At 36.7% G+C, this 10,218-nt stretch overlaps 1 protein-coding gene across 2 annotated transcripts in view; it reads left to right on the top strand.

Annotated features, from left to right (window-relative positions):
• The window catches only part of MYB (v-myb avian myeloblastosis viral oncogene homolog), a 31,893-nt gene that overhangs the window by 7,362 nt on the left and 14,313 nt on the right, over positions 1 to 10,218 (top strand). The window contains exons 6-13 of one of the 2 annotated variants that reach the window (XM_015572098.1): positions 1,072 to 1,152; positions 1,611 to 1,715; positions 2,999 to 3,253; positions 4,144 to 4,494; positions 5,987 to 6,129; positions 7,081 to 7,195; positions 7,288 to 7,410; positions 8,514 to 8,624. In XM_015572098.1, the coding sequence (XP_015427584.1) occupies positions 1,072 to 1,152; positions 1,611 to 1,715; positions 2,999 to 3,253; positions 4,144 to 4,494; positions 5,987 to 6,129; positions 7,081 to 7,195; positions 7,288 to 7,410; positions 8,514 to 8,624 (1,284 nt within the window). The remainder of the gene's footprint in view (positions 1 to 1,071; positions 1,153 to 1,610; positions 1,716 to 2,998; positions 3,254 to 4,143; positions 4,495 to 5,986; positions 6,130 to 7,080; positions 7,196 to 7,287; positions 7,411 to 8,513; positions 8,625 to 10,218) is intronic. The other variant, XM_015572099.1, reaches the window with a different exon arrangement.

Genomic DNA, 10,218 nt, shown 5'->3' with positions numbered 1-10,218 from the left:
GAAAACTGGGGAAATAGGGATGCAGTTGTAGTCAAATATTTTTGTCTTCCAAAATGAAAGTGAACATTATATTACATTTAAAGAGCAGATAGTTCAACATTGAAATTCAACAGATAATTCTAAGTTCCATTCTGGTAGTGATGGAGCAGAAATGCCCTAATTTATTTATTCTGTGTTTACCTTCATACTCTAGGAGAGGAGCAGTGGGGTTTTTTTATTTTTTATTTTTATTTATTGATTTTAGAGAAAGAAAGGGAGAGAGAGAAAAAAAAACATTGAATTGTTTTCCACTGACTTATGCAGTCATTGGTTAATTCTTGTATGTGCCCTGACTGGGGATCAAACCAGCAACCTTGGCATATGGGGACAATGCTCTACCCAGCCAGGGCTCAAGAGCAGTTTTGTGACACTATTGTCTGTTGTCTCCTTTTATCCTTCTTGGATTAGTGTGACGCCTTTTTCATATTCTTAGTGGGTGGAAAGAGAAGAATAAAGAGAAAAAATCAAGAAGCTTTTATCTTTATATTAACAATAAGAAACAGTGAAATTTACCCAAGAATACAAAGCTCATATGCAAATTCTACACAAAGCATATTTGTGAAGAGTTTTGACATATATTTGACTATAGACTTTCCAGAAAGGTCTCAGGTGAATGAACTATCTTAAGCAATTCTGTGCTATTTACTAAAACTCATATTATCCACAGAGAAATATTTTTATTTGTAAACAGCTAGTGCCATCAGGTGCCCCCACCAAAACTCCTTTCATCCATTTATGAATGTATTTTAGATGTATTTTTCTCTAAGGAATACTTCCTGTCAGGATCGATGATGAGCACTTAAAATTTTTTTTCCACTATGTTGCTTTAGCTATTTAGCCATTATTAAAAGCCTGGCTAAAATTTCAAATTAGAGGAGTGTGTGTGTGTGTGTGTGTGTGTGTGTGTGTGTTTAATGTTTAGTGAATTTGATCAGTGAAGTATTCTTTTTCTCAGTCCTCAAGCAAGCCAAATGCCTGAAGCATAGTAACCATGAATGATTCGCCCTTTGTTTTGCCTTTTTTTGTGTCTAGGTCTCCAGTCATGTCCCATATCCTGTCGCATTACATGTCAATATAGTCAATGTTCCACAGCCTGCTGCTGCAGCCATTCAGGTAAGACCATTGTAAAGTCATTTCCTAAAGAAACTCACTAGCTGTTTAAGGCACCATTTTTGAGACATGCTTTATTTCTTTCTTCTAAACACATATTGTCACCTGACCAACTGAAATAAAAAAAGTAGGGACAAGTGGAGAGGTGGGGGAGCTCCAGCTAGCCATCTGCCAGTCTTCACTTCGAGAGTGAGTTTGCTCAGGGATTCTCAGATTCTCTCATATTATAAACAACTCATCAGTCAGCGTCCACTTTAGCCTCAGATGTCCCATCACTCTCTTACATCCAGAATGACATTCACAAATATTTCCACCGTGGCCCAATTCAGTTGGTATTGGTTTCATGCCCAGGCTCTTTGGGCTGTGTGTTCCCTCTTGACTAAGGCTACAACCATTGTGTTTACAGCTTCCATTCAGGCCCTTTTCTCTCTCTCTCTCTCTCTCTTAACTTTTAATTTCAGAGACACTATAATGATGAAGACCCTGAGAAAGAAAAACGAATAAAGGAATTAGAGTTGCTCCTAATGTCAACTGAGAATGAGCTCAAAGGACAGCAGGCGCTACCAGTAAGAATGTCACCGTGGGCCGAAATGGGAGGAGTGTGGCTTTACCGTAGTGCTCCTCTGTGTCTTTCTTCTTATCTTCTAAATATTACATAGTCAGGACTCTATATATCCATTAGTGACATTTAAACATGAGTTTTGTGTAATAAAACCCAGTTGGTATAAGAATGTTGACTAAATTAGAAGTAGTCCTTTTATGTTGCAATAGACACTCAACATCTATTAGTGATTGTCATCATTGACTTTTTTTAGAAGGACTGGAATCAATTTGAAGACTATCAAAGATAAAAATGAATGAAACTATGTTTTACAAAACTTCGTATCTGTATGATGCCTATTCATTTCATTTTTTTCTTTATTATGTTTCTTAATCTAGATTTTCATACTTTATTATTTTATACGTGATTTGGTGCATGTTCAGTGTATACATGTGAAAAAGATGCATGTACTCTCTCCATGAATAACATTAGCTGCTCTCTTTTGTTTGCATATGTGAAAGCTATGCGAACCATTACTGAATGTTGACATCTTTTTTAGTGATTGAGCAGCAAACTGGGAAAGAAGCTTGTAATTTGTAACATATGTAGTTAACCAGCCAAGTAAATAAAAGAGATGTGATACAGAGTAGGTATTCCTAGGAGTAAAAACTTTTTTGGTTAAATAATACCATTATTATGTGCTTAGGTTAGTTCGCCCACTTTTTAACTTGAATGTTTTGCAATTTCTCCTGTTTCGTGGTCATGCTGAAAGGAGACTTCTGTTAATTTGCTCTTCTGCTTTCCTAACCACGTTGATTTGGCACTCCTTCTCTGCACCGGTGCAATCCTTTGCCGTAGAAGGGGATAGACGCAACAAGAATATATGCAGAGAAAGGCAACTCTAACTCTTGCATTCTCCAGCCTTTATGTAGGTTAGAAAGAATAAGAGAATTCTTAATTCACAGCAAACATTTATGGTCCTATTGGAAATTATGTTAATAGATTTTTAACTCCATGTGAGAGTCAGGCTTTGTAACATGGTCCCCCTATTTGCATTTTTAACGAAATGATGGGCAATTAAGGTCATCCTGTAGATGACAGACTATACCACTATTAAAAAGCAGGGTCTTGCATTGATAAAAGGAAACATCTTGACAACTGTTTCATAGGCGCAAGTTCTGAATGATGCAACTACTTTTATCTTTCCTCCAACAGCATCTGATACCTTGTGCAACTTCATTGCTAAGTTCCTTCTCCCTTTCTTCTCCCCGCTCTTTCTTTATCCTCCACCCCCCCCCACCTCCTTAGACACAGAACCACACATGCAGCTACCCCGGGTGGCACAGCACCACCATCGCCGACCACACCAGACCTCATGGAGACAGTGCACCTGTTTCCTGTTTGGAAGAGCACCACTCCACGCCATCTCTGCCTGTGGATCCTGGCTGCTTACCTGAAGAAAGCGCCTCTCCTGCGAGGTGCATGATCGTCCACCAAGGAGCCATTCTGGATAATGTTAAGAACCTCTTAGAATTTGCAGAAACACTTCAATTTATAGATTCTGTAAGTAGATTATTCAGGCATGTTAATGTTGCTAGAAGGGGAGTGGGGAAACCCATTTCTCAAAGCATTGCCATTTTCTAGAGCCAACTATCATGTAATTAACATATAAGGTAAAAATATTATTTTAATTTTTCTGTGTACATTTTTTTTCAAAGATCTGATTTCATAGGCTACCCAGATAAAAGGTAGCTTTTCACACATTTCCTTCAAAATGCATATTTTTTTAAAAAATAGTGAAGTTAATGACCTAAAAGTAGAGCTTGGGTTATGGGAATGATGTTTCAGTTATCTTTTATTTTTAAAATTTGTTTCCTTCTTTGTGTTTCTCTAGAATTGTGCCTTGCTTTTAGACAGCACATTCAGAATTATGTTTGCTCAGAGCTTAAAGCAATCTTTCAATATATTTGAAGTGGTAATAGGTTCATTGGTGGTGCATGGCTTTCTCCACAAAACATTGGTTATCGATTACCAGTCTCATATGGTTCACTGAGGCAAACCACCTTCCGTGAAACAGACTCGGGTTCAGCCCCTCAAGAGCAGACACTCCACTCATTTCCACTGTCTCCCAGTGGTTAAAAAGCCTTGATTGCAGTTCAGCTTCCAGTAAGTCCCCCTCAGACAGGGGATAACCATTGCCAAGTGTGCCATCTAGGAAAGGGTTTCCTTTTGCTTTGGACTGCGTGCAAATGCTAGGGTACCCAAAGGCCCCTGCATCGCTCCTGTAGGACCAGCCCGGTATCAGAACAATTGTTAATCCTGAAGATGGTAAACAAGGGGGCCCAGCAGGTGTTTTCTTTGCATTTAGCATCTCTTTCTCAGTGCTCTTTCAGGTGATGGCTCATACCATGCACACACTGTCTCAGAGTTCTGCGCCTCCCACATTCTTTCAGGATGCTTCATCATGGTGTGACCTCAGCAATTTTGAACTCTTTGGAGAAGCAGAATTCTCACCTAGCCAACAGCATGCAGGCAAAGCCCTACAGCTCCAGCAAAGAGAGGGCAATGTGAATAGACCCGCAAGAGAGCCTAGCAAACGCACGTTGAGCGGGGGTTCACTTGGCCCGCGCAAGCCCGTACCGCCTGCGAGGCACAGCACCATTCCACTGGTCATCCTTCGAACAAAGCGGCGCCAGGCCAGCCCCTTAGCCACTGGAGACCCTAGGTCCTTCATATTTGCTGACGTCAGCAGTTCAACTCCCAATCGGTCCCCTGTCAAAAGCCTGTCCTTCTCCCCCTCTCAGGTAGAGCACAGTTTCTGCGCAGCTGTTACTAATTTCCAACAGACAATCAAGCCTTAATAATCTAGAAACTAATCCTAGAGACACATGACTAATTATTTTTACCCTCACTGATTTTGTTGCATTGTTGAATCTAGCTGTTGCTAAGTTATACTGCCTCCCAAGTTTAGGCTGTCTGTACGTTGACTGATGATTTTGTCATAATTCTCTCTTTCGGGTGATTTGAAAGATGGTTAGTTGCATGAGATGTGCTATTATTTCCTCCACTACTAGAGTTTAACATTTCTATCCCTTTCTCTTCTCCCTTCCCTCACTCCCTTTAAAAATTTTCACAGATTTTTCTGCCTCTTTGTTCACTTACATGATTCACTGACCCAGGGGCGGAGGGAAGCAAACTATGTTTGGGTTGCAACTAGAAATTTTAAAGGTTCCATTCCATCTTTAAGTGGAAAAGTTTGGGAAGAGCATGAGGGACAAATGCTTAAGGAAAACAATTTATGTTTTAATTTCAATTTCTCAATTATGGCATATTGAGTTGTGCCATAAGATTTTATTAGCATAGTTTTTTTTGCCAATGAATATTCTTGTTTCATATAGTATTTTTTAAAGGCATGGAAGTTATAATTCCTTTAAAAATTTGTGTGTTTCTTAATTATTAAAATAATTGAAATTAATAGGTAATTTGGCACTTTAAAACGTTTTTTCAATTATGTCTGTTGAGTGTTAAGAACAGCACTAAGTATGAACAAATGTGATGCACTCACCAAAACAATTTATCCTGCTTTTTGCTTGTATTTTCCAAATTGTGTTCTAGATAATATTCATTCTGAAAGATTTTGATAGGTGTTCCATCCACATATAAAGTATATAAGTTTGGGAAACACTGACTCAAACTAAGTTAAAGATTGATTTTAGTTCACTGATGTGCATTGTGAATGTTCAGGAGGAGATTATGACATGTGTTTCCCAAATTTATTTTACCTTGGAACTGTTTGAGGAACACCTATTATTTTCCTAGAACATTAATGTTCTGAAATAGCTTATTATAAAAAATGTTCCACCTAATGTAAGCCTTCTATAATATAATGGCTCAACGATCATTAAAGAGAGACAACAGAGTATAAAAGAAAAATAATCATTATTTTCCCCAAATCACTGTAACACTTTTAATCTTCCTGAAGAGTGCATCTTATTTCTTTAATGGCAAACGTCATTTATTGAGAATATTTTCTTAGGATTTTGCAGTTTTTCCAGCATTGACCCTAGATTTTTGGTTGGTTTATTTTTGGGTTTTTTTGAAATCAGACTCCAAATCTTGGTGTTCAATTAACAAAAAATGATACCCTTGTCCAACACTACATGTTGTGAGCATCTTTATTATTTTATATGGTGGGTCAGTAAAACATATTTGCTTGTTATCACAGTGTAATTTTTAAACTTGGCTCAATGAAGAATGACTGCTTGATCTAAGTAATTTTTTTCTTCCCATATTTAGTTCTTAAACACTTCCAGTAATCATGAAAACTTAGACTTGGAAATGCCTTCTTTAACTGCCACCCCTCTCAGTGGTCACAAATTGACTGTTACAACACCATTTCATAGAGACCAGACTGTGAAAGCTCAAAAGGAAAATACTATGTAAGTTCTTGGTTCAAGAATAAAATTATTGACCTTATTTACTTATAGTTATTTAAGAGAATATAGTCTCCAATGTCTCAATATAGTCCCCAGTGTCTGGAATCAACACTGTGATCCATTTGAATGTATATAATGTTATGGATCCACTTGTATGTATTTAATCATGTATATTCCACATTGAATATGTGTCCTGGGCCTATTATAACTATCCAGAGGTAGATGGTGGGAGGATAAACTAAATTAATTTTTGTAGTTTACCTCAAATTTTCCCATATATGCAGAGGTAATTTTTATATAACTTTTCCATTCAGTTTTTCTGTTTGTTCAATAGGCCTTTACTTCTTCACTGAAAATAAGATTTTTAGCCTCCTTTTCTCTTTGATTATACACTTCAGAACAAGAATGAGAATAGTTCTTTTTAGTTCATATTTTTTAATCTTATTTTTTTCTTTTGAAATTTATATAGATTAGGACTGCTTCTGACACCCCTAGTAATATTATAGGATACTATAGGAATGATTAAGCAGTCATTTATATTCAATAAAGGCTTAACCAATTCAAAGAAATGGCAGAGAACATCAATATGAGTTATAATCAACCTTTAATCTTATTATTTCCAAATACAATAAGTAGTTTAAAATATTAACATGTTTTCTACTGTGGACCCTGTTTTAATAATAAGTGAAATGTATTTGTAAATTACATCAGATCTTCACAATGCTTATGATCATTATAGAAACCCAGGGGCAGGCAGTACATATGTGTTTTCAGAACGATTGATGTACATGATATCTTTTTGTTAACAATACATGTGTGATTAATCAGCATACCCAATTCCATATCAATAACAGAGTCTTTTATTCAGTAGAAAAATATTAAATGTAATAGGGAGAGCAGTGTGAGGGACTTAAGTTCTTGTGTATTGAGCCAACACTTGTTTTCTTTCTAAAGTTTCAGAACTCCAGCTATCAAAAAGTCAATCCTAGAAAGCTCTCCGAGAACCCCTACACCATTTAAACATGCACTTGCAGCTCAAGAAATAAAATATGGCCCCCTGAAGATGCTAGTAAGTGTTCGCAAAATTCTTGGGTTAGTTGTTTGTTAGTTCAGACAGAAATTTTCCTCTGATGCAAACGGCATGCCCACTCTTCCCTTCAGCCTCAGACACCATCTCATCTAGTAGAAGACCTGCAGGATGTGATCAAACAGGAATCTGATGAATCTGAAATTGTTACCGAGTTTCAAGGAAATGGACCTTTACTGAAGAAGATCAAACAAGAGGTAAATTCGCGATCCTTAGAAAGGAATAGGCTGTGAATGCTGTTCCCTCTGTTCCTTATTGACGAGTCTGCATCATCACTGTGGAACAATACCACTTTTCCTACAAGATTTTCATGCCAGAGGCAGTTCAGAGCTGCTGTCAGACTGCAGGCATGTGGCCTGTCATTTGGGAAGCCAAGCCACTTCTATCTACTTCATGTTTGAACAGAAAACATGCTGGAGAGGATAAAGGAATGAGAAGGAAGGAGCTTTTTACTTACTTTTGTCCCTGGCTACATAGATGGAAAGATTATTGATATATATATATATCAATAATCTTTTTAGTTCATATTTTAGTTCATAAATATATATATATTTAATTTTTAGATGTTATGGGGAATTGAAAATTAAATTAAAATAATAGTATCTTTAATTCATGGTATAAAAAAGGGAATCTAAATTGCAAGGATCAAAGTTTGAGCTTGGTAGTAAGAAATGTTTCTAACAGCTTAGATACAGTGCCTCCTGAATGTATTTTCATATAAGGATAAGTGACTAGGAAACTGGCTAGACATTTACTCTTTTTCAGCCTAATTGAGATGTAATTGACAAGTAAAGTTGTAAATTGTTTAAAGTGTACAGCGTGATGATTTGATATATGTATACATTGTGAAAGGATTCTTCCTCATTGAGTTAGTTAACACATGCATCGCCTCACATATTCGCCCTTATAGGTGAGAAAATTTCAACTCTACTTTCTTAGCAGATTGCAATTATACCAGTGGTTCTCAACCCGTGGGTCGCGACCATCGAAAAACACAGATAGCATATCAGATATTTACATTACGATTCATAAAAGTAGCAACATTACAGTTATGAAGTAGCGACGAAAATAATTTTATGGTTGGGGGTCACCACAACATGAGGAACTGTATTAAAGGGTCGCGGCATTAGGAAGTTGAGAACCACTGAAAGATACAATACAGTGACATCAACTATAGTTACCATGCTCTACATGATCCTCTCAGACCCTATTCATTTTACAGAAATTTACTCTTGAGTAGAACTGTTTCCTGGGGAATTCTGGTTCTCGAAACAACAAAGCACTTCCTGTTTGCTTTTAGGTGGAATCTCCAACTGATAAAGCAGGAAACTTCTTCTGCTCGAACCACTGGGAAGGCGAGAATCTGAACACTCAGCTGTTCACACAGGCATCACCTGTGGCAGATATGCCAGTAAGTACACATCTATGTGATGAGATGTTGGTGCACACAGGATTCTGTGAGTGGCCCGTGGGCTACTGTGGTTTCGGCACTCCTCAATGCATCATCGAAATATTCTCTTGCATGAGTATTTTCTTACTCTTATTAATGTTGAATGTAAAGTTGAGGTTTTGTTTATGTATTGGAAGTAGGTTCTATTCCATTGCAGACTTTGTCATTATTTGTTTTCTTAGGATTTGAAAGTCCTTGCCATTTAAAAAATCTGCTGTATGAACATATGTATTTTCCATGAAAACAGGATGTTAATTTTTAAATTTTCTTTTCATTTATTTATTTGTCTTTTAAATGTAGCATTTCCTTGTTAAGTTGTCACCTGGTTGGGTCTATGTAGCATGTGGCATAGTGCTAGAGTGTCTATAGTGGAGGCCCTTTATTGTACCCTATAATGGATTGCTTTGGTTACAACCATTTTTAAAATAGATTTTATTTTTTATAGTAATTTTGGGCTCACAGAAAAGTTGAGCAGAAGGTATAGAGATTTCCTGTATACACACTGTCCCCACACATGCACAGTCTCCCTCATTATCAACATCCCCCACGAGGGTGATACATTTGTTACAGTTATCACCCGAAGTCCATAGTTTATATCAGGGCTCACTCTTGGTGTTGTAAATTTTATGGGTTTAGATAAATTTATGGCTTGTAGCCACTATTATAGTATCACACTGAGTAGTTTCACTAAAAATTCTTTATGCTCCACCTATTAGCCCTTCTTTCCCCTCAGCCCTTGGCAACCAACCGATCTTTTTACTGTCTCCATGGTTTTGCCTTTTCCAGAATGTCATATAGTTGGAATCATACATTGTGTAGCTTTTTTAGACTGGCTTCTTTCACTTAATAGTATGTACTTTTGTTTCCTTCAAGTCTTTCCATGGCTTGATGGCTCATTTCTTTTTTTTTTTTTTAGCACCAGTTACGACTATTTTTTTAAGTTTCTAATTTGTAAATGATTGTCCTTTATGATGAATCAAAGCTAGTAACAATTGCTAATATTTTTTCAATATGTACGAAGTGATAAGTACTATTCTAAGAGCTTTAGATACATTAACTCATTTCATGCTCTCAACATCCTTACAAGGTTGGTAACATTATTTCCATTATACCAGTTGAGAAACTGAGGCACCAGGAGGCATAGTCACTTGCTCAAGATCATATAGCTAATAAGTGGGTTAAAACTCAGAAAGTCTAGTTTTAAATTACATACTTTTAACCATTAATATTATGCTGCCACTAATTTGTACCTCTGAAATATTTTTGTGCCAATATATAAAATAAGTAATTCTCTCACTAGAGATTAGTAAAACTTTCATTTTTAAAGATGTATTTAGTAATTCATTTAGCAGATGTTTTCTTTCTGAGTGCCTAGCTTTTTTTCTTATTGGTGTTGGCCACAGTGGGATTAGAGTTAATGCATAGTTGAGTTTTCCTTTTAGTTCATTGAGAAGAGAATTTCTGGCAGATACCTGAATTTTCCCCACTAATGTGTATCACCTCATAGCAATCTACTCACTATAGTGTCAGAATTGTGTTGGCTTTCATATTATCC

Source organism: Myotis davidii, unplaced genomic scaffold, assembly GCF_000327345.1.
Source record: "Myotis davidii unplaced genomic scaffold, ASM32734v1 scaffold266, whole genome shotgun sequence".
In the NCBI taxonomy this organism is placed as follows: Eukaryota; Metazoa; Chordata; class Mammalia; order Chiroptera; family Vespertilionidae; genus Myotis; species Myotis davidii.
The sequence above is the reverse complement of the archived record's forward strand: the minus strand, read 5'-3'. Positions and strand labels throughout refer to the sequence as shown.